This window comes from Lissotriton helveticus, chromosome 9 (assembly GCF_964261635.1).
Source record: "Lissotriton helveticus chromosome 9, aLisHel1.1, whole genome shotgun sequence".
NCBI classification, from domain to species: domain Eukaryota; kingdom Metazoa; phylum Chordata; class Amphibia; order Caudata; family Salamandridae; genus Lissotriton; species Lissotriton helveticus.
In genome coordinates this window covers 1,080,036,759-1,080,062,486 of record NC_136070.1, presented here as the reverse complement: position 1 = coordinate 1,080,062,486, position 25,728 = coordinate 1,080,036,759, and the positions used below count along the sequence as shown (strand labels likewise).

At 41.8% G+C, this 25,728-nt stretch overlaps 1 protein-coding gene across 3 annotated transcripts in view; it reads right to left on the bottom strand.

Annotated features, from left to right (window-relative positions):
• LOC144782233 (NEDD8-activating enzyme E1 catalytic subunit) overlaps positions 1–25,728 on the bottom strand; it is a 241,145-nt gene that overhangs the window by 132,569 nt on the left and 82,848 nt on the right. For all 3 annotated transcript variants that reach the window (XM_078661476.1, XM_078661474.1, XM_078661475.1), the window contains 4 exons: positions 17,624–17,779; positions 17,443–17,545; positions 15,045–15,158; positions 9,681–9,734 (listed from right to left, as the gene is read on the bottom strand). In XM_078661476.1, coding sequence (XP_078517602.1) covers positions 9,681–9,734; positions 15,045–15,158; positions 17,443–17,545; positions 17,624–17,779 — 427 coding nt within the window. The remainder of the gene's footprint in view (positions 1–9,680; positions 9,735–15,044; positions 15,159–17,442; positions 17,546–17,623; positions 17,780–25,728) is intronic.

Below are 25,728 nucleotides of genomic sequence, written 5' to 3'. Positions count from 1 at the left end.
TGCCCGCCTCCGTATGTTCCGCCTACGGCCCCGGATGAGGACTCCGACGAGGATAGTCAGGGAGATCAGCGTACCAGGCTAAGTGCTGATCGAGCATCGGAATTACGCGGGTTTGCTCGTAAACTTAATATAAATTCTATAACTATTGCAGAGATTGATGGTCTTATGGGTAAGTGGTCCGATCGAGAACGATTGTATTTTCTGGATCATTTTGGAGATGAAGTTGTCGAACGATTTAGAAAGTATTCATCTGAGTTGGAACCTAAGGATATATCAGTGGGTCGTGATAATTTACGTAAAGGTACTTTTGTTCTTGCGGATGAGCTTTTCCAGCGTTTGGTTAAGCTGCGGGATGAAGCGTCACGACTACGAGCGGCGGAAAAGGCATTGGGTCCCCCTGCGTCTGGATCGACTGAAGTCTCAAATGAGTGTCCTATCTTTGAAACAGATAAGAGCGCTGCAGTCCATGTTATGCGAGAAGCTGCGCCCTAAAGGGCAAGGCACAGACGATGATAAGAGGTCTAAAGATGCGAAGGGTTATTTTGTGTATAATTGGGTTTATACGCCATGGAATAGAACAGATGTTATGACACTTAAAAATGCTTTGCCCGACCCTCGCAAAAATCCGGCAGCTTTCTATGAAGGAGTGGAAGGTGCTATTTCTTCGTGTATTGTGACGTTAGTCGATATTGATCTATTCTTTGGGTTAATATTGCCCCCTGATATGTGGAGAGCTATTCGTAAGTTTGATGATCGAACGATTTTAGGTGCAGATTGGAAGGACTTAGCTCAAGCTGATTTGGATAGGGAACCCGCATGTAAGCCGCGTCGATTGATTTTAGATCTTCCGGCGGCTATTTTGACTAAATTAAAGACGCTTGTTCCCCCTAAGAAAATTGATTGGACAATGTTGGCTTCTTGTAAACAGAAGCCGGATGAATCGGTCTCTGACTTCTTTTCCCGTTTCGAGGAAGCGTTTCATGATTACAGTGGGCAATTATTAACAGAAGACACGGGCAGGCATTTGTTCGTTGATAAGTATGTGGCTAATCTCCTACCGGAGATTGCGCGACGATTAAAGACTAGTGAAAGTTCATGGACCACGGCAACCCCTGCTTCTTTACTGACTATGGCTCAGTATTATGAACGACAGGAATTGGAGGCTAAAGAAAGTAGTGATAAGAAAGGGAAGGATTTGAAGACGAAGGTGATGTTGGCTCAGGTTTATGCTACGCAGCCGAGAGGGAATGATAGGGGTAGACGAGGATCGTATGGTACGTCTTCCACCCGTTCCGACATTTCTGAGGATCAGTGTGCATACTGTAAACAGTTTGGACATTGGGCTTCAGATTGTCCGGTGCTTCGAGAACAGCGTAATCAGCGTGGTCGAGGAAGTGGAAGGTCAAGGAATAGTTATGTAGGACCGAGAGGTGGAGCGAATGATCGCGGTAGGTTGGAAGCGAGGGATCGTGGTCAGGCTGATCATAATACTTTTGATCGACGGAATCAGTATCAGATAGCTGAAGGAGAGTTTACTGAGTCTCAGGATAATAATTATGCATAGGATTGCGTAGGATGGGGTGTGGGATCGGTTGAAGTACCAGTCGATCAAAGGGGTCCATATATATCAGCACATGTTTTGGGTTCTACTGATCAGTTTCTGGTCGATACAGGAGCTACTCGTAGCGCTTTGTCCAAACACTTGGTTCCAAGGGCTCCCCTGTCTGGCGAAACGATTACATCAATAGGGTTCGATGGAACACCTTCTCTTAGCCCATTGTCTCAACCCCTTATATTTCACATTGACAAATTTACTGCCCCATGTCCGTTTTTGTTATCTCCAAACACGCCAGATAATATCGTGGGCCTTGATATGCTTAAACATTTTCGAGCAACTATACGCTGTGCCCCTGAAGGGGTACAGGTTATTTTGAATGAGAATTACCCAGAGGTTGAGAGATTGTGCCTCATGCAGGAGGCCGATGCGTTAGCTTCTCTTCCAAACACTTTATGGGCCACGTCCGATACTGATGTGGGTCAAATGATTATTCCTCCCGTACATATTACTGTAAAGGAGGGAGTGTCTTTGCCCCGCGTACCACAGTATAAGATATGCAGAGAAGGTGAAATAGCTCTGACACATATTGTGAATGACTTGATTGAGGCAGGAGTGGTGGAGGAAGTCCCCTATAATGTTTGTAATAGCCCAATTCTTCCGATACTTAAGAAAGACACAGACACTAAGATCTATCGTTTCATTATTGATTTGAGGGAAATTAATAAGATAGTTGTACCCCAGTACCCGGTGGTGTCTGATATTACCACCTTACTTACTTTAATTCCACCTACCGCCACTACATTCACTGTTATTGACTTAAAGTATGCTTTCTTCTCGATCCCTATTCATCCTGATAGCCGATATTTGTTCGGCTTTACATTAAATAACAAATCATATAGATTTTGTCGAGTTCCTCAAGGCTACACAGAAAGCCCTAGCATTTATAGCCAGGCTTTAAAAAGGCAGCTTGATTTATTTGATTTACAGCCTGGGGTGGCTCTTATTCAATATGTTGACAACATTTTACTTGCAGCAGACACGCAGGAACAATGTGAGGAAAGTACTATCTCCTTACTTTCTTTTCTTGCCAAGAATAATCACAAGGTCTCGAGGAAGAAGTTGCAATATTGTAGACCAAAGGTGACCTACCTCGGTCATCTTTTGTCTAAGGAGGGACGTGCATTGACATCAGACCGAATTCAAGCAATATTAGATACACCAGTCCCTTGCACTCAGAAAGATGTTCGTGCTTTCATAGGTTTGACGTCTTTTTGTAGACAGTGGATATTAGGATTTTCACACATTATAAAGCCTTTGTTAGCTTTGTTGTCCACAACTACACCTATTCCCCTTGAATGGACAGAAGAATGTCAGAATGCCTTTGAACAATTGAGACAAGCTCTTTGTTCTGCACCAGTGTTAGGTACACCAGATTATGCAAAGATCTTTACACTATATGTACATGAGAAGGATGGGTGTGCATTGTCAGTCTTAGTGCAGACACATGGAGATAAACAGAGGCCTTGCGCGTACTTCTCAGCAGTACTCGATCCTGTGGCTCGAGGATTGCCTGGATGTTTTCGAGCAGTCGCAGCAACAGCTGTGGCCATACGACAGAGTGAGGGGATAGTTTTGTCACACAAGCTGTTGGTGTTAGTTTCCCATGCGGTAGATGCTTTATTGAACCAAACGAAAACACAGCATCTAACTAGTGCTCGTTTAACAGGATACGAGCTAACGCTGTTGGCGCCACATATTACACTGAAGAGGTGCGCCACTTTGAACCCTGCTACTTTATTGCCATATCCTGTTGGTGAGACCCAGAGAGAAGAACAACATGATTGTGTTTTTCGGACCGAAGAACAGACAAAGGGTCGTATCGATTTACAGGATACGCCACTTCCAGATGTAGATGGGGAACTGTGGGTTGATGGATCATGTTTGAAGCTGCCAGATGGTACAACTTCTGCAGCCTACGCGATCCCGACACTTAAGACAGTGGTAGAAACAGCACGAATACCGCAGAAATCGGCCCAAGCAGCTGAATTGATAGCTTTAACGAAAGCTTGTGAGTTAAGTGCTGGATTATGCGTGAATATCTATACTGACAGCCGTTACGCTTTTGGAGTAGTGCACGATTTTGGCCTACTCTGGAAGGAACGAGGGTTCCTGACCTTACATGGAGTGCATATCATACATGGAGAATTAGTGCGTGACCTCCTGAATGCACTATTATGTCCAAAGAAAGTAGCGATAATCAAATGTAGTGCACATAAGAAGGTGACAGACAAAATAGGACAAGGAAACGCTTTTGCAGATCGCATAGCAAAAGAGACTGCCATGTTAAAAAATGTCTCTCCCATGTATGTGGTGAAATCACAAGCAGAGCGATGGCATGATGCTAGAGAGGAAATATTGGACATACAGAAATCAGCATCTGAAGCTGAACTTGCAACTTGGGCACAGAGGGAGTGTTGGATGATGAGGGTTGTTGGCGTAGCAAAGATATGGAGAGATGGAAATTGCCTGCTGCTTATTTGCAAGCAATGGTTCAAATGACACATGGGCTGGCACATGTTGGAGCTCTTGCAATTACTAAATTGCTTACACGAGTTTGGGAACATCCTGAGATTGCCAGCACGGCTAAGAGAGTGGTTCAGACCTGTCTGATATGCTTACAGCACAATCCTGCAAAAGGGACTTATACTCCTAAAGGAGGGTTTGTTCCACCTACTGCACCATTCGAAGTATTACAAATGGATTACATCCAGCTTGAGCGTTGTAACAACTTGAAGTACGTCTTAGTGGTGATGTGTGCCTTCAGTAAGTGGATTGAGGCCTTCCCCATGAAGGATAATACTGCGTTGACAACAGCTAAGGTGTTACTCAAAGAGTACTTCCCACGCTATGGTGTTTGTAAATTTTTGTGGAATGATAATGGTCCTCATTTTGTTGGGAAAGTAGTGGAGTATGTCCTGAAAGGATTGGGAATTAAGCAAAGATTCCACGCTGTATTTCACCCGCAGTCAGCAGGTCTTGTGGAAAGGTATAATGCAACTCTGAAATTGAAGCTAGCAAAGATTGTGGCATCCACGTCTTTAAAATGGCCGGACGCTTTGCCTTTAGCATTACTGTCTATTAGATCAGTGCCACATTCCCGATCTGGCCTCACACCCTATGAAGTGGTGTTTGGAAGGCCTATGAACATTTGGGGAGTTCCAAAGCCTCGCTCAATACATGATGTGCCTTGTATAATGATGAACGACTATTTGGCATGATTAACAAATTATTTACTTTCTATTCATCAACAGGTTTGAGAAGCGCTCCCCGACAATTCCATTGGAGAGGCTCATTATCTCAGTCCTGGGGACCATGTAATGGTCCGCGTGTTCGAGAGAGCCAGCAGTTTGGAGCAGAGGTGGCGTGGCCCTGAACAAGTATTGTTGGCAACTCGCACGGCTGTGCGAGTCACGAATAAGAAGCGGTGGGTACATTCCACTCACTGTCGTCGCGTCTCTCCGGACCTGGTGAATCCTGCGGTGCTGTCTGATTATCGAGACATCTTGGATGCAGAGAAGAGCCCAGCTACTACGCCTAATGAGTCGGAGGAAGCCTTCCCGGACCACATTGTTTCTGGTGGAGTGAAGTATAACCTACGTCCAAGGAAATAGTTTTTGTGCGAGACTGGTTGAGTTACCGTTCTGAGGTTTGCGAAAACGGAAGCCGAGAATATCAAGGGGGGGGGGGATCAGTTCTGGCCAGTGTAGCGACACCCGTCTTGAATCTCGGAGAAGAAACCAGCGGCTACCTCGGATCTCAGCACTCAATTTTTATTTTTTAGTTTATTTATTTTGAAACTTGGTTCTTTGAACTATGGCACCTACGACAATGAGGAACAGGAGAATTCTTGGTGCAGTGCTTTTTGTTGTGCCCATAGTGGTAATAGCAGTAATAGCTTGGACTGTAGAACGATTGCTTCCTGCACGAGAATATTTACTGCCTACCACTCCAATCCCATCTGAACATTTCCATTTTACTCTGCCTTATCATGAAGACATAGACGGACTTATTTAAATAACAGTTTCATTCAGATTCTGCATCATACCCACAACATGACGAACACTTCGAACTGTTGGGTATGTGGAATGTTGCTTGGACATCAAAAGAAAGGAGGAACTCCACTTATTCCTCTTCCTTTTTCTCATAATGGTTCTTGCAATGCTTGGTACACTCTTCTTTTTACCCTAAGATGGCCAACAAAAGGTGGACTACTTTTCCGACTTAATAAAATATGTTATAATGATAGAGATGGTTACCCACAGGCAGAAGGAACTAAATTTGAGTGGGAAGAATATCGACCGGACAATGTATCTACGCCTCGTATTTTCACTAATCAACGAATTATAAATATGTCTAGTTTACATGTGATTACTGTAATTGATACCAAAGCTGAATTGTGCATGCGTAATAAGGGTATAATACCGGTCGGGAAAAGTGAATGTAATACTACTCTCACATTTGATACACCGAATGGTATTGCCTTTGTAGCCTCCCGAAATACTTATTTTATTTGTGGAAATAAAGGATATCATCGTCTTCCCACTGGGTGGTTAGGAACTTGCTATATATCTTTTGTACTACCCCCTGTATTTATTGCTCCGCCTATGTACCATAATGATTTAGTACTATATCATGATTTTATATTAAATAGGGTTAAGAGAACATTAGAGACTGAAAAAGTAGACCAAACGGACACTTCCTTACAACAATATGTAGATTTTAATTTAGGCCTGTTTTCCTTTGTTGGTGCTGCTTTAAACAGCAGAAAAATAAGACGGCTAACACGTGTTGTGGAAGCTGTTGCTAATGAAACTGCCTCTGCTTTAGGGAACTTAACTGAGGAGCTCCAAATTACCAGAATTGTAACGCTCCAGAACCGAATGGTTCTGGATGTAGTACTAGCTGATCGTGGGGGTGCATGTCGCATTATCGGAAGTAGCTGTTGTGTCTACGTCCCAGATAATTCGCCTTCTGTATATGATGCTATTTCCAAATTGCATAAAATTGCTGCTGAAATTTACCCCGGAAATGGTACATGGACATTCTCTAATTGGTTCTGGACTTTGCTTAGTACCTAGGGTTGGAAATTACTGACGATCTTATGTATGATTATTGGAATACTCTTTCTCCTTTGTTTATGTATTCAATGTGGCCCTACCTTATGCTCTGTATGTATTACAGCCTGTATTCCATCCAAAAGAGCTATTGCCAAAAATGAGCAACTGATTAACGAAGAAATGATGAAAATAATGATGATTAATATTGATGACGAGTATCCTGATTATTTCCGTTATGAGGTAGCTTCAGCTAAGTGCTAAAAGGGCCGTCTGTCGTAATTTGGCAGCAACTGAGTTAGCATTTAGCTCAGCTACACGAACTTTCATTATTAACTTGACCAAACGTGCGGAGGCCATTTTGTATTTCCTGGCTTCCATTTTGTATGAACATGCGGCCTCGTGGCCAGCATGCCCTTTTGTCCTTTCTCTGTACCAATGATCATTTACCTTGCCCAGCAACAGACTATTTTTAGCACTGGTCAAGCTAACGCATGCGTACTCGAATATTCGGGTTAATGAGTGGTCACTTCTTAGGAATGTTCTCTGCAACTGGCCAGTGATACTAAACTCCTCCCACTTGTTGGCTGTGTTCCAAAAATGCCCTTATATGTACCTAAACTGTGAAAAGAGTGTACCGCCTATCTTTTATTACTACTAAACTTGTATAAAAGAGGTCGCACACCGATGTTCGGTGTGATACTTCTTGCATTGCCGAAGGGTGCTGTAGGAATGTACCACCACCCCATGGGGTCTTAATAAACTTGTCTTTTGCATTTCTAGTTTCCGTGCCAACTTCTATTCTATGGTGTTCGAGAGTTTTTGCAGAGTATGTAGACCTGACGGAACCCAATACCACAGAAGGATACCGAGCAGAAACAATACAGTTGAAATGATGAGGTTTTTGGCCTTAGAAATTAGGAAACTTTCGATCCCGTAGTTGGAGTTGTCGAAGTGCATCCGAACCCAATGGCGGAGAAAAACAATCTGAGGATGGAGAAGATGCCCATGCGCATTGTAGTCTAGGGGAGGAGTCACCTATCTCGTGATACTTCGAAGACTCTTCCAAGACAACAAGGTGCAAACATCCGGACCCAACACTAGGCGGCGATCTATGCTACGATATGAATTCAGCAGCCCACATGCCTCGAACACTTGATTTCAAGTCATAAATGGATTGGTAGTCCAGCTGCTGTTTGGATAAAATAGATGCACTGTTCAAACAGGGAACCCCACTAAAGAGAGGCATCCAATGTATTCCTATTGTTTTTCACACCCAGAGTGACAGATTCAAACTTGTCATCTCCACTTACTCAGCAGCAGCACTGACGCTATGCTCACCCACATTTTATTAGTCATGATGTACTATTTTCATCGCATTACCTCTTTTCAATGGTATGACATACTTGTACAAAATTACTTCAAATATGAACACTTTGCAGTTATTCGTTAATACTATTTTTTCGGCTAAGCTTACTGAACAAACTTCTCAATGTATGCAGTAACAGTCAGTTTTTCTGACATACCATTGGCATGCCTCCAATTCTTTTGTGAAAACGAATTAAAATAAGTTAGTAGTTTTTAAAAAATTTGTCATGATAAAGTTAAGAGGAAATCTGAGGCACTGAAAGAGCAGGAATAATATATGACTAACAGCCTCTGAAACATTTTCCTTAGTAAATCCATTGAGCAGTTTATCAATATACAATGGGTATACATTATATGTATTCTGTGTGAACATCTATATATGTGGTCATATGGAACAGAAATGGATAAGTACAATCTGCAGAAATGTTAACTTGTATTCAATTCTATATGGCAGACGTTTTAACAGTTATTAATTTCTATATGACTCTACGTGGATACGTAGTCTGTGTGTGGACCTGCATGTGGATCACCCAACATGTTTATGAAAGTAAGGGGCACAGAAAGAGCACAAAGAATACTGAGCACAGGAGTGATCTGTGGTAAATCGACCCACTCAAAAACATAAGTCTTCACAATGTTTGTGGAAATACAACAAAATAAAAGACAACTTGATGTGCCTGCGTTGCAGGAAGCTGAATCTCCTTGTGCTTTCATCCAGGACATCTGTTGTGTATGCCAGATGTTACTGACCTTGGAAGTGACAGACAAGAATGTGGGGTAATATCATTAATGATGAAAGCACTACAAAACCTGTACATGATCTCAGTTTTGTGTCCTCTGTGTGGAATTGCATGAAAACCACTTTGAAATTATTATAATAGCTGATGAAATCGTTACTTTTCTACAGCCATTTTGCTTTGCATTTTATGTCCATGTTATACATAACCTATTCTGTTCTCTCGATTCTGGCAGACTCTTTCATGCTTGGCACGGTTAAGCAAGGATTCACAAATGAGTACCTCAGCGTCTAGAAAGACTACATTTCTTGTATCTCTTGTCAAGGTGTTCTTGCCCTCTTCTCAGGAGGTGCCTGTTGATTTTAATTTCAGTTTTTGTCATCTGTATCCTCATTTGAAGCAATGAATGAAGACATCTAAAACAGTCATTCAAATTGGGGAGGAATTAGAACTATATGCTCACTGGTGGCGAGCATGCTGCTGCCTGAGATCACAATTTTGCATTTTGTTTTTCTGAATAAGCTTTTGCAGACTTCCTGAAATGTGTAAGAATGGTTTGTGTTTTCTCTGCCATCTGGAACGCTTCAACAAGCTTTTAATTATGTTAAATAGTGCTTTACTTTTAGCTTTAAGTGCAACCATGAAATATAGGAAAATAAAATTCCAGATATAGAAAAACAGCAATTATCCATATTTAGCCAAAGCGAAAAAACATCAAGAATTGAGTTACTAATGCAAGTTACCAGTTCCATTATTCTACTGAAACATACTCTAACTAGCACAATTCACTTGGGGCAAAAAAAATAATAATCTAAAAACCATTATTCAGTTTGTATGAAAAAAGGGATAGTTTTTAAATTAAATACAAAGTTAAATTCTTTAATCTAATAGGAAAGTTCTTACCTGCTATTACTGCATTTGTTGATGCTACAGCTGGGATAATTCGTTTTACCACTCCTGCAAAAAAATTAAATAATAATAATAAAAACACAAACAGTGAAATAGAAATTCAAATTGTCATTTAAAAAAAGAAGAGGCTGGTAACAAAACCATAACATTACTTGACTTTCCCATCCATCACTTGATAGCCATTTTTGGTACTGTGTTACCCCTCACTGGAGGCAAATCTATATTAGACTACAAATCAGTACATAAAAATCAAAATTTTCACTTGAGAAAGGTTCTAGACATAAATGTAGCAAAAAAACGTTGGGAAGTCGCTAAAGGATGTGAGGTAGAGCTCAATTTACTAGAAGCACTGAGAACGAAACATAAGCAACTTGGAGGGGATTACAAAAATCAAATATTATACAAATAAAACACTTGATCCTAAGTATTTTATTTTTGTTGAGATTATGGATTAATAGAACACCTTATGTATTTGCCCTGCTAGCTTATGCCATCACAGATTTTCAGGCGGTTTTCTTCCTTCAAGCCTGCAAAATACTGGACCTGATAAAAACACCAGAAGAAAATTGTCATGATGTGTAAGCCAATCTATAGCAGTAACCCTCGTCAAAGATTCTGTATGCCTCAGCATACATCTCTATTTTCAATAAACCAGGCACCAGTGCACTCAATGCAACGCGTCCTATGCAAATATTTACCAACAAGTCTTGCAAAAAGTTGCGTCAAAGACTGGAAATCTAACCAAAAATGAAGGAAAGGGAAATGTTGAACATTGCTGGAGATAAGCGAACTGATCTGCTCAAACAAAGACAACTAAAATCAAACTAAAGTAAGTATAACCTGTCTCAGCAGAAAGGAGGTAGGTAGTTTGTTGGAAAAGTCAAAATGCTTTCACAAACATAAGCAAATGGGCAACTTCATGCCACACAAATGGGATTCTCTATGTGGCTTGATGGCCATTCCTCACTGTCCGTTCTAAAACAGTCTATATTTTTCATTATTGTATTAATTTCTAGCAATTTAATCTGTGGGTCAAAATGTACATGTTTAACTTTACATATTTGAATCATGCTCTGTCATTGAGTTGGAAGTCCCACAATAATTTATTTCAAATAACAGTATAAACTTTAAATGCATCTGAAGTGTTCTGAGCATAGTAAGTAAATTAGCACAAACACCATTGGATTATATCCAAATCTCAGCTATAAAGTGTGCAGAACACCAGTCCCTCAGATGGGCGCCATCTCTCAGATTTCATGCAACAGTTTTAAGGATATAGATGGTAAATGATCCTTAGCCCAAGAAGAAGTGAGCACCACATGGGCATCCAGGAACGCTACCAGCCTTAGAGAACTGTATTTACAGCATTGTAATGTACTTGTTTCTACAGCAAAGCACCTTTAGCAGGATATCCTTGAATCAGAAAAGCAAGCAGTACACTATATTCCATAAGAGGTTCACTATACAGAAATACATGTTGAAAGACCTCTTATTCACAGCGGCTTCCATTTCCTTCTCTAGGACGCCCATTGGGATAGACTGCCACACTCCTCTTTGAACCTTCAATTAATATCTGTGCCGTGTGCTCATCAACTGAGGTCACTGGCACTGTTGTAATTAAGTGTGATAAATGTGTTTGCAGCAAACTTACAAGTCTCTTGTTCACTGCATGATGGACATACTGGAGCAGCTTTAGCATGGATGAAGCAAATCAATAGGGTGTCTGACTGACCTTGCTTAGTTGTCATGGGATTCATGGACGTTTGTCAGTAGGGCTAGAATGTCAAATGTCATTAAATAGACAAGCTGAAGAAAATGCGTTTTTGACCATACTGGGTAATATTTGTGACTTGTATCGGCCTGTGCTTTTAATATACTATAACATATGCACATTCCACCTACATCATACTGCACTGTGCCATCAGCTAAAGGAAAATATTACTAACCCAGTTAGCACCTGTCTGTGGTGTGTTGTACTGTAGATTCACATGCTTAGTATGAGTCCGCCATCTAGTGTTGGGCTCGGTAGTGGGCAAATAGTTTTTCTTTGAGACAAGAGATTTGGCGACTCCTCTTGCTTGCAAATGCGCATGGTCCTAGACTCTGTTAGATTGTTTTCTGCTTGGCGGGTGAGGATTGAGTGTACGGATGATGTATCCTAGTGAGAAAATAATGTAATATGTCTATACTTGTAATCCACACAGGTATCCAGGGAGGAGGGTGGGCACATGTGAACCACTACATGCCACAAACAGATGCTCATTGAGTACGTAACATTTTCCGTTTGAGGCGTGTGTGGCTGTAGATACTCACTACGGCCCCTATATGACCCCTTCCTTTGGGAAGTGGGCATTACCTGGTCCCAGAGGTCCACAGTTTTCCATCACAAAGATGGCCACTTGTGAAAAGTTGTAACCGACATCAGGTTGGGCCACCTCATGGGTGGTACTAGCCTGGAGGCGGGCACAGCAACCTGACTAGCTCAATTTCCCTCTTGTCCAGGTGCCAAAGGGGGACGGCTTCCTTTCCTGTGAGGGGAGCCAGATTTGCATTTCAAAGGTGGCAGCTCTTTTAAGCTTGCAGGACTAGGAGCGCCAATCAGCAGGTCATACTGTGGAAGGGTGTGCAACACCCTCCCGGATTTTGTCTTTGACCCCTTGAGAGCAGAGGCTCGCACTCTAGGAGATCAGAAACTTGTCTCTGGTGGAAGACCCGCAGGGACCAGTCAGTCAACACACCAGAGGCTGGTATGTTTTCAGGGGGCACCTTTAAGGTGCCCTCTGAGCGTATGTATTACAAAATCTAACACTGGAATCAGTGTGGCTTTATTAATACGAGAGGCTTGATTCAAAACATCCCTATCTTCAGTGAAGCCATCATGTAGCTGGGGAATTCGTTTTCACCAGTGTCCAGCATACATCTTAAAGTGGCTTCCATGATCACTTGCACTGGTAGTAATGGAACTAACCAGCAGAGGTGGCATATCTGCTCATGAAGGTATGCCCTCACATGTAATATTAAGCACCCTGCCTTAGGGCTGTAACGCTTGCTGTAGGGATGACTTACAAATACCACATGCAGTACTGGGGGACATTTATTTATTTATTTTGAAGGTTTTATATAGCGCGAACAAGATCTTTGCAGATATCAGAGCGCCTTACAGACGAAAAGAACAACGTGTGAGCAAATAGTATTGGGGTGGGGAAGGTACATGTGGGAGCATAGACCACCAGCTACATCAATAATGATACAAGTACAAATACAAGTACAAGTACAAGTAATTGATAGCGTAAACACTCAGGCAGGTCATCAACACGAGTCATGCAAAAATGCAAAAAAGGTCAGTAAAACTGAATGAAACAGCGTCTGTAACTAACATCCCCAGTAATAATTCAAGTGTATTTCGCCATGAGGATAGCTTTTACTTCTTTCTTAAAAAGTATGGTAGAGGAGATGAGCCTGATTTCAGGGGGGAGTGAGTTCCAGATCCTGGGTGCCATTCCAGAGAAGGAGCGTTTATCCGTTTTTTCCTTACGGAATCTTTGGGGCTTTAGCAGGAGATTGTTTGTGCCTCTAGTGATTCTAGAGCCTCCGGAAATCGGCAGCTTTTGGGCGAGGTATCCGGGTGAGCTCATGTGGACAGCCTTGTGCGTGATGCAGGCGATTTTCAAATGAATTCTGGCTTCAAAAGGTAGCCAGTTCAGGGCTCTCAGGTCAGGGGAAATGTGTGAGTGTTTTCTTGATCCGGTGATGAGTCTCGCTGCAGCGTTTAGAGAAGCTCTTATGGGTGCCGTGGTAGTTAGGGGGAGACCGCAGAGGGCGATGCTGCCGTAATCTATTCGAGGGATGACTAAAGCTTGTACCGCAGTTTGGAAATCTTTGGCTGGAAGGAAGGGTTTGAGTTTCCTTAAGGTATTGATCTGGTAGTTCGCCCCTTTAGTTGCTTTGTTGATGTGTTCCTGCATGTTGAGGTTGGTGTCAAGTGTTATGCCTAGAAATTTTGCTGAGTCTACAATGGTGGGATGAACATTGAGTGCGGTTAAGTGTTTAAGCCAGATTTGAGTGGTAGTGATCTTCGCAGGAGGTGAGATCAAGAGGAACTCTGTTTTAAGAGCATTGAGCTTGAGATGATTAGCGGCCAACCATGCTTAGGTGCTTCTGATCGTTGAATTCAAGAGCATAATGTCTTTGGGTGATTGTACTTTGAGATAAAGTTGGGTCTCATCGGCATACATGTGGAATTGAACATTGGATGCTTGTAGCAAGGTGGTGAGAGGTTCCATGACTAGGTTAAACAAAGTTGGGGATAGGGAGGATCACCAGGATGTGTGCCATGTCGTGTTTTCACTTTTGTCTGTACCAAAACACGCGGCCTGCAATGGCAGCCTGGCATGTATTTGGTGAAGAGTTCCTTAGGGTGGCAAATCTGTGCTGCAGTCCTTACGGGCCCTCTTTAGTACCTCAGGCCCTAGGAGCCAGTGCTATCAATTACTAGGGACTTACAGAGCATGCAAAAGTTGTTGCCCATTGGGGGAACAATAGTACAGTTTTGGGGGAGAGATCTGGCACTGGGGACCTGGTTAGAAGGAACCCAGTGCACTTCCAGTCAAAATCACATCAAATACCAGGCAAAAAGTGAGGGTGACCATGTCAAAAAGGGGCACTTTCCTACATGCAGGCACTAGGGTGATGATTTGAATTGTGAAGCCGGGTGCAGTGGCACAGGGGCGAAAAGGTCTAGGAAACCTACTGAACACCGATTATTGCTATATTTTACTACTAAACAGGCAGTCACAAGTACAGTTACCTTGCAGGCACTAGGGTCATGATTTAAATGGTGCTGCAGGTGCAGTGGCACAGGGGGCAAAAGCTCTAGGAAACCAATTGAACACTGCTTGCTTAGTTGTAAAATATAGCAGTAATCAGTCAGGAGTGCTTTTTGGTTCTTTTGTAACCATTGCACTTAAACACATAGCCAAAATCATCACGGTAATAAACGCTGTAACCTATTGGACTTTTCTGTCCACCTACAACTTATGTTACATTCAGCACATGTATATGGCACATTTTCACACTTTTTGTATGGTCCTAAAATGCTTATGAATGTGGAAACACAAGCACCTTGGCAAGTGCATTCTCCGTTCTATAACATTAGCACTTCAGTCGCTGTAAACACAATATAAATACTTACCATATGACATTCTATACCAAGCTTTGGCAAAGCCAACAGGTCTCGCCTTTGCTAATGCTTGTTGCTTACTGGTCAACTTTCAAGTGATTTACGACAGACAACCGTGTTTAATTTCTGAGTTTATGAATGGAGTGCACTACAAGAGTACTGCAACACATAGATCTTACCTTGTGTAAGTCTGTATGTGACTCCTCGAATATTAAATTGAGATGCACGTTCTAATGACTTCTGGAAAATCCACTGTATGTGTTCAGGATCATCTCCATCCAGGGGCACAGCCTCTAATGGGGAATTAAACACAACCTGATCACACCTTTAGAACTGTATCTCCCTGCATTTTTTTTTATTTAATATTTAATGAATTTTAGGACTGAAGATTTTCTAAATAAGAAAATGCATCTTACATGAGCTAGGACATTTAAATACATTATATAGAAGCCAATAATTCCAGCATAAAAACCTGTACTTATTATCCTCACTATATTTGAGCTGTGACATTACATTGATTATTACGGATTAGCATCCACTAAATAACACCTCTGGAAATAGAAAAACAGTCATCATTTAGACTGAACAAGTAACGACCAGTCCTTCAGAGCCATTTATTGAAGTCATCAGCAACGAAGATGTCTTGCGTGTATTTACGGAGTGATTTGCTGGAGTCCGTGGATGAAGGCAGTAAATATAGTTATTATAATGATAATTAATAATAATCTAGCTACATCTAATTATCAATTGAAAACCCCAAAGATATACATTTAAAATAATTTATAGAACATCTTTCAGAAAGATACAACCAGCACCAGACCAGTAATGTTCCCATTATTTTAACAAAGAGACAGACAAAAAAGCGGAGATTACAAATTACAAACTGCATGATAAATATGAAACTTATTACAAATTGATACAGATTTTGTTTATACGCAAATGTGCATACTGTAATATCCCATTACCACTGCTGAAACTGGCCAGGGGTCAATACTCATGAGAGATAAAGCCAACAATGATGATAAATAAAATATTACACTCTTCGAATATGCATACATGGTCTTTGTCACAATTTGTAATGGTTATGTTATTCAAAATAACAAAACAGTTTTGAAAGTTTCCACCAGTCACCAACAATCTGATTCAATAGGAAAGCTACAAACAAGCCTAGAAACCTACATCTGATAGCCACAGGACACGTCTTCAAAGCATTTCTGTAGCTATGGGTTTGTAGGAGAAAAACTGGTGCAAAGAGGGATACCCTGAAAGAGAGCTGTAATTCCTTTATGTAATTTGTGTGAAAATTATCAACTGAATTAATGCTTAAAACAAGGTATTAATCAAGGCCTCCATGGTTGACAGCACTGTGAAGAAAGTAAACTCATATAAAGGGACCGCATACTGGGGGAGAGGGGCAAGTCTGAAAGTCCATTCCAGAAAACTTTCCAGGGCACTTCCATGAAGAAAATCATAAGTAAAAAGGCAGAGAGATTTACATAGTGGGGTGGTACAGCCATTTCACTTGTTCGTTAGAGCGTGTCTGGGTGGGCTGCATGTAAAGCTGATAGCGGTGTCCAATATTGTAACTTCAGGAACGTTCAGAACAAGGGATTAACCCGGGATATTTACCCTGCTGCCAAATTTCAGCTTTTAATATATTCTGATTGAGGACCGATGCCTTATATCAGAAGGAAACTGTTCTTTGATCTCCTGAATAATCAATAAGCCTTGAGAAAGCCCTGGTCTTATTGACCACCCAGGGTGAAACACGTGTCGGCTGTTGCATCTGTATTATTCAAGTATATGTTATGTTATGTTATGTTATGCTCAAACCCTCACTGCACTGTCAACAAAATAACCTGCCCTTCTGCCACATGTGTGATGTGATTTAAGAGTATGAAGCGAGGTCTAGGACTGAGTACATGCAATCATCCATACAATCATTCAACCACCAGCATCTTCCATCACCCATCCTAGAACATTCATCACCTTACAGGAATAATTTCCCCTTTTCTCGGTCATCTCTGTCTCAGCCCCACCAGTTGCTACTAATCTGGCTGTTGATCACCTTTAAGAAAGATCAGAACAGGTACTTGAAATGTTCGCTCTACTATACACAATACACTTAAATGGCGAATCCAACAAGTTAAGTTTTTATTTGGAAGCGATTGCTGGCCTGATGCATAGCTAGCTTTGTTAATGGAAGTGATCTAACTGCAGGATATGTCTCCTTGTAAATAGGAAACAAAACAAATCCTTACACATTACCTAATTTATTTGGGTCATCTCAAATGTAATTTTTGAGTACTGCTTTAAAACAGTAAATGCTGTATAGTGGTGGATGACAACACAGAATGTAATTACCCCATTGAATCCCTTGTCTTAGGCTGAGTTGTTTACTATGTATTGTATAAATATTAATTTGAGGTGAATGTATCGAAAACAAGTGCTGAGTATTTAGTTAGCAGGGACATTAATCGAACTGCTCTTAATCAATAAAGTTGATAAGAAGAATACATACAATTTTTATATATTTTTTGTTCTTTAATAAAGTTCCAGAACATATTCGTTTCTCACCTCCAAAAGGTTGTTCTTTTGGCCACTGTAATATCCTGACATACTCAATACAATGTTCAGGCAGCCTTGGCATAGATGCTATAGTACACATAGGAAAATTAATCTGTAAAAGAAAAATGTTTAGTAAATGAAATACATGAGTTAGAATGTAAGGCCGGTGAATATCAGTGTATCAATTTACCTGAGGTGGATAGAGTTCAAGCGTGCATTCTACACAAGCTGTCATGCCAGGTAGAATAACTCTGGCATTTCCTTTAAATCCTTCAGTTCCTCCGTCAATCAAAGGGACTATGCTACTAGGATCCAAAACGCCATCTTCATAGTTTAAAAGTGACATCTGTTAAAAACGGAAAAAAAAGAAATCTTTTTCTTTAACGGTACCATGACCATTTTCCACTACTAACTTTCTTTTAAACGTAATATACATCTTTATTGAGTTTGGGGTAAGAGTGCATTTGCCCCAATACATCAGCACATACTTAACAGCTCAACTGTTACTTAGTGTGCACAATAAGCTCGACCTCTTATGATCCGTCAAGCAGGAGCGAGATAAAATGTGGGAGGGCGGGCAAAATCGCAAAATCTCCATATATTATTTATAGACTTTTTTGGAACGCAATAGCACGAAACGGCTTAAATGAATTACATCAAATTGGCAAGAAGCTAGATCTTGGTTCCGATAACGTGCTCTTTATGATTGGGAGTAAATTCGTTCAGTAGTTTGAGAAATTAAGGTTCAAAATAATTATATATCTGGACAGTTGGGTTTGCGGGACTTTCACTAGAGTCTCACGAGCAAAACTTAAAAAAATAAAGCGTTACGATTGGCCTAGGGGGCTTTTTGCCTTTGGGCCACCTCGCTTCTGTGGGAGTGAGCTCTCTGACTGGCTGGGTGCAACTTTTTTGGGTGTTTTTTATATATCACAAACTCGGCTCACAATTTTGGGAGCGCTTTATATGAGCCCCAGTTACATTACACAAGGACATACTTATTTTTTGTAGGCATGGGGAGATTCGATCATTTGGCCAGAATCACAGGATGTTGAGCAAATGCTAAGACTCGAACCTGGTTCTCAAGCTTTAAAGTCAGAAGTTCTGGCCATTACACCACATTGTTTCATATTATTTGGGAGACGATCAAAGCAAATGTTGCGGCGGCCATTACAGGACTCTGTGATGTACTCTTCTGTCCTGAAAATGTTGTTTTTTTTTAAATATAGGGGGGCAGGGCGGTACTCCTCCAGATCAAGGGGAAAACAATGGCAGCGCTATTTGTTCTTTAATAAAATGACTCCAGAGTTTGGGGTTGATTTAAGTGTGTATTGGGTGTGAATGGGGCGCCACCTCCGGAGCCATTTTTGGCCCTGGGTACCCCATCTCACAGGGCCCGGTGAATTTCTTGAGGGGGACAGAGTGTGGGTACTCCCCTCCTGGAGCAGATTATTGCCTAGGGAACCCAATCCTCTGGTGAAATTGCATAATTATCAAAGAGAGCAAGCACACAAACCCCCTCCCCTCGAGCATATTGTGGACCTGAGGACCCCATCCCCCAGCATAACTATGAAAGGGAAGGGGCATGGACCCTGCTCAAGCATATTACGGCCCCCGGGGGCTCCATCCCCGTGGCTCTGCATAATTATTAAATGGGAGATGGGGCACATCACAACATCATCTTTGCTGAGCATTGTGGTTTCGTCTGGATAAAGAACCACATCCAGCATCCATCTGTACAATGTTACTAAAGCCCCAAAAGAGAACCAGTGAACACCATTCAGCCTCCCTAAGAAGGCTAAATTGCTGCGCAGATTTGCAGGGTTGGCTCTGATGTTGGCGAAACTTATGATTACACGGCGTTGGAAGTCTACTCTAGCGCAGCGAGTGGGTGATTGGCGTGAAGAAGTGGGGTGATGGGCGGTCGCAGTAAGGGAGGCCTTACACCGTGAGGAATACAGGGGACTGCGAAAGCGCCTGATTTCGCTGGACTGGGCACACCTAGTTGAACAATTAAGGGTTATGGAGCATGAGGAGCCTTCGGGTTCGCAACACAGTAAGAGGGACAGTGGTGTAGTCTTAAAGGAGCTGGCGGATTCATGCTTATCCATGCTCTACCTCAGGGCCTCCCTTCTGTTCCTTGCCCCCCCCCCCCTCCACTTGGGTTTCACCCTCTCCTTTCTCTCCTCTGTGTTTCTCTCCCCGCCCCTTCTCCTTCCCCCCCTTCCCCCTCGGTGTGCGCCCCTTTCTGGGGTTCTCAGGCCTGATACACACTGGACGCAAGAACATTAGTGAGGTGTGTACTCTGTGTTGCAGCACTTAAGTTACTGGTTTGTTGGGGTATAGTTTGGGTAGGGTTATTGAGGGTGGAGGGTGAAACTGGTACGGCACATGGCACCACATATTTGAGTTGTTGTTACCTGACTGGATGTACGGTTCGTACATTTATACTACAAGTCATGCTGTATTTACTGAACGACGCATGTACACCTTATCTTAGCTTGCGGCCAGGATCCGGCCAGCCTTGCTCCTATGCGAGGCCTTCATAACGCTTATGATTTACCGTATACACCTGTGTTCGTATTACTGCGTTCAATCTTACAATGAATACTTACAGAACTGGGTTCAAAACGGTTTCAAAGATGCAAAAGGTGGCACAATCAAGCATAAGTTGCTTTGAGTCATCAGCGTGATGGTGTTCATGTTGAAGGGAATTAATTGGCTGATGAAGCCGCGAAGGCAGCTGTGCAAACGGCTTCCATAGCTGCAATCACTAGTTTCAAAACAAAAATAGACGGCGAAACACTGCTAGCTGTAAATCCCACAAGTGAAGGAAGCGGTGCAGCTTTACCTCAAAACTATCCACTCGAATATTCATACATAATTGATGCCAACTCCATCCCTTTTGCTCGAATCCCTGGAGTGGGGGATAGAGTAATACCAAACAGGAGACGTAGAGGAGCTTTGATACAAGAAGCACAGATGGGACAGGGTCCGATACATCAAGGGAACTCTAAATCCATTCAGGAATTAAAAGAGACTCACTGGTGGCCAGGGATGAATGCCCACATTCACGAGTTTGCATTTAATTGCCATGACTGCAACAGAGATCGCAGCAGAGAACGCCACCAGATCCTTGACTACAGTGTAGCCAGCCAAGTTCAGACACTATTGTTAGATAGCATTAGGCTTGCTACACGCAGACGTCGCTACGGACGAATGCGGTCCCCCAACTATTAGGACAGATTCGTTTGGATGTGGCCTCAGCGTTCGGCTGACGCCCGAACTGTTATAAAAGATTTGCGAGTCTTTATCGGCACATACGCAATCGGCACGCTACATTCTGACCAGGGTCCTGCGTTTAGCTCTCAAGCTTACAAGGAGAACATGGCCAATTTGGGCGCTGCATTGGGGTATTCGAGTCCATTCCATCCTGAGGGAAATTCGGTTGTGGAAAGAAAAAAACGGGACATAATGCAATCTATAAAAGCTAGGGTATTAGGCTCGGGTGACGGGTGGGTCAAACATCTAATAAGTGTCCAACGTAGTTTAAACAATCTGCCAAGAAATTCTCTTGGTGGAATCACTCCATATGAAATCCTTTGTGGTACTAGAATGCTTGTCCAGGACCTCGATCGTCACACTTCAGTGGTGGAACAAAAAACCTTTGATATCAAAGACCGCTTGGCTGTTTTGCAGGACTTAAACGAGAAAAGAAGAAGTCAAAGCAACACAATACAGAAGCCAATGAGCACTGAAGGAGAACCACCTGTCCCAGCAAGGCCTGTCTAAATTCCAAAGATTGGGGATCTAGTCAGAGAAAAGATCGCGGATACGAAGGAATTTGGGCCTTCTTACAGAAAACCAGTACCTGTACTAGCAATCCACGGATCATGAACAGTGTTACTGCCGCCCCTTGCTGGAAGAAAAGAGAAAAGGTTTGTATCCATCGACCTGTTCAAACCGCATCATGTGGCCGATAATAAGTAGTAGGCCCGTGGACTACAAAGATGTAGCAGAAGACCAAACCTTGCAACTATCCAAGAGGTTCAGACTGAGAGACTAATAACATTTGAAGACTCTGCAGCACAAAACAAAGGACTAAGCAATAAAGCAATGGAACTTGTGCCTCTTGAGACCCAAATTACAGTTTGTCAAGACACTCCTGTCTACAATGATGTAGCATCGGACTAAACTAATATAACAAAGGATCCAGTAGCCCCAGCGATTTCAAATTATCCTGATGCAATTCCAACAATTGACAGAACTGCCTCTGGCTATTTCATCAACATTTGATACTTTTTCTGAGGATCCCAGTGAGCCTGAAACAACATCAGCAAATAAAACTTTTAAAGATCAAGTAACATAACTTTTTCAGCAACTTGAAAAAACGTATCTTGTCTCACCATGGGTTGAACTTTGGATTGTGCATGGCGTACTTTTTCTCCTACTTTGGCTAATCATGGTATTAACTTTGGGGCTTCTGATAAATGGAAAATATAGTAAAATGGACACAGCAAGTAAGAACATCAACTTGCTCCTGAAGCCACACAAATCATCTCATTGTGAACAAAGAGACTTGACATCAGTGAACATCACAGCCATCCCTATACCTGGTGGTATAGCATGGGACAGAACGGATGACATTTACGGTCCGGCAGAGCTGCTGAAGATTCTACATCAATTTAAGGTTTCCTTGAGTGACTTTGTTTCACCCAGCACGTTTTCTGATGATTGGGACTTTGAGACTGTTAATAATAGGATTTCAGATTTAGAGATGTCTGCAAAATTTACAAAACATGAATACTTAGAAGGTTCATCAGATTATGCACAATGTATTGTTATAATCATTATGGTCACCATTATTTGCACAAATCTGCAAACCCTAGAAATGTTTCAATCAATGGGAACATTGTCCAATGCCACCAAAAGGCAGCTCAAAAACATTCTATGAAAAATGTCTCAATACCACAAATCCAGAAACGTTTTTCTTTAAAAATGTTAATAAGACAGGAATGAAAAGTATGTTAACAAATATAAAGCAAATTTATTCAGCAGCCTTTTATGCCCAGCTGTCCTCATTAGGTTTTGACTTTTGGAGTGACAACATAGAAACGAAAGACTGGCAAGTGCAGGGAATAGAAGCTTTATTTCAAGCCTGCATTATTCCTGAGCAAATAAATGTTTTTGAATGACACTGTTCAACAGACATCCTGCCTTGGCCTATCCAAGATAAAAGACTTAAACAAACCGTCTATACCTACACTTGATAGTAAAAACACTTCAGAGGGAGGGGGTCGACGTAAAATCTATTTTACTTCAAAACAGAACTGCTCCTGAGTTGAAAAAATGGTAAACATCACTTACAACGAAACTTTTACAACGCACTACCATTACAACGCCTTGCGCTGGGGGGCGCTCTAGGATAGGGAATAGGTTAATTTACTATCCAATAACCTTCCCTAGTGTCCACGGGGAGTGGAGTTGGAATAGTAAATTAAACTATTCACTATCCAGCACCCAAAAGCTCTATGCGTTGTAATGGTATGCGATGTAAAAACCGCGTTGTAAAGGCAGGCGTTGTAATAGCCTGCGTTGTAACATCATACATCCGGAAAAAATGGTTAATCTGGCCCACAGACACAAATAACTCAAGATAGATTCCTGAACAAGACACAAGGGTTTACAGTAACTAGACCAGATTCAAAATATGTCCAGAGACAACATCCAGGGATAGTAACAACATACAGTGTAGGAAACCTATGCCTTGAGTGGCTACAAAAATCTACACTCACAGAGGTTAAACAACACTTATCTTTACTTAAAGATGAGGTTGATTTAAGGAACTTCTTACTAGGTCCTGCGAAACGTCAAAAACGTTTTATACGCAGGTATATATGCCATTTATAATGAAGCTTGGAAAGAGACACAGGCAGGGACTGCAGAAAGAATACGAGAAATTGATCGTATTCATTTAGAGAAAGCACTCTCTGTAGTGGACAATGGGTTAACGACTCGGTCATCCAGAATTTATTCTTTGGACAGCATAGTATTCTCTGCCATTGACATAATGGAACCGGACTTGCTCATGCTACAGCATGGACAGTCACAATTGCGTTCTATAATGCTATTAGGCTGGACGTTGCAAAATCTTAGTTCTGGATATGTACCATGGCGTCTAATCAACACCACGTCATTATTTTCTGTATTTAACCTTACAGATAAACAAATCACTTTGGCACAGAAAGGAGCAGACTATACGGTGCCGAGCATTGAAAAACTGGAAAGATTACCATTAACTGTTTCAGAAAAGCCTGCAACAGAATGGATAATCCACGGGATAATCACTCTGCCTGTCACAATTTTCAACTTTCAATACTGTTTGAAACATATACCAGTTGCCGTGTATGAAAGGTTGGGTAAGGAATACATGAAGTCAACCTGGGAATTACCATACACACACAGATGTTGGAGTGGGGGAAAAGCGGTATTTCTTAGTGGTACACAAAGCAAAAGTGCACTAAGTGGTACACTCATATGCCAGGGTATTAATTTACACGGGCCTGTGAAGGTTCTTCGAACAATTTATCCTGCCACCTGCAAGGTTCTCCAGCAGCAGTGATAGATCCAATTTTTAGGCAGCTTTTTAACGGGAGCTAAATAATGTTGAATGATCACAGCTGAATGATGCCAGGAATAGCCTATCTCGTAACTGTGTCAGCCAGGGTCACTTGTTGTATGCAAGCATTGTTTCCTAAAGCCAAGACAGACAGGGATTCGCTGCTATGGCCTTCACTGAACAGCTCTTCTATTCGAATTGATACTTTAAGCAGAATGAAAGCCATTCTTTTACAAAAAACGGTGCCACTGACCTCGTCCAAAGAGACGTATGAACTGCAAGTTGCAAGGTTCTCTGCAGAGATACATGCTCTTTTATCCACAAACTGTCCAATGCATTTCGTAGAAATGTTGGGTCGTATCTTAAACATTTCTAAGTGGTATTGTACATGTATTTAAGACAGATTGTTCGGGACTGTTAGCACCTTTTGAAGCAGTTCTCTGCATTTTTCCAAACTTCTTGCACTCTGTGTTCGGCGGCCTGCCTCTCATTTTGGGGCTCTTAGCAGGAATACTATTCTTGTTCCTTCTGCTTCAATATGGCAAGTCCGGTCAGCAACAACACCCAGATTACCATAGAGAACACTCTCCTGGCAATGAAGTGTTGTGAGCGCATGATACAGGTCTTGGGCCTGGCTCGTTTAAGAGACCTGAATACCACGTGGTTCCTATCATTCCGACCAATCTGGCAAGATTGCATCTTACCTGTTCTACGATGCCTGCTATGTGGTGAAGAATGCGTGTTGGACATCTGTCTAACACTTCCATCAGCACTGCCAACGGATGTTGATACCCTGCTTGGTTCGGTAACGGCCCATGCATCGTGTTGTACCTAGCGGCTACCAATCCGGATGACGGCGTTCAGTGAGATCTCACAGACGCAATCTGCTGACGGTGAGATCGATAGGCACACAGGTACCACCTTCATCACCCTCTCCGACAAACATTGCTAACGCGACTAACGCGGACGGCTATGCTTCACATTTTTGTGCTATCGGTTTACTTAATGAAGTGGTTCAACTTTCACCTACTGTGGTAAACGCCTTCTTTGCCAGCTTAGAAGATTTGATGTTTTCTCCAAACAACGAGAATGATTTTTGTAGTTAGCACACAGCTTTCTATAGGACTGTATTCGACCTTCACTTTTCAAAACAAAACTTCCAACTTTTAGAACTCTATTTTTCTACGATTTGACTTTTTCAAAATGTAACTTTTTGGCACAAAGTAATCTGCTTAAAGTAGAACTATTTTTAGAGAACAAGAATTCTTTGAGACACTTCCAAATGACACTATTTCACCTTGTCTACAACCTAAACAGTTTATACTCTGTCATGGAATGGTCTCGACTATTCTTCTGTATTTAAGAGTCATTTCATGAATGTTATTTCATGACTCATTCTGATAAGCATATTCCAGTGTAACATTACATGCTTTGAATGAAAATATTGCTTTTTTAAATGCGTACAGCACATATGCTCATCTTTCGTGTACAACCATTTCAAATGCATTTATGTATTTTGGGAGGGATTTTTTACACATCATGCTTTAGGTATGTTTAAAAATGCTTAGAATTTAGTAATATCCAACATAATAAAGTGGAGTGGCTGTTGTGGAGCATTTTAGGATCCAAGCGTAATTTACCGATTTATGCCCTTATATAGGTATAATTCACATTGC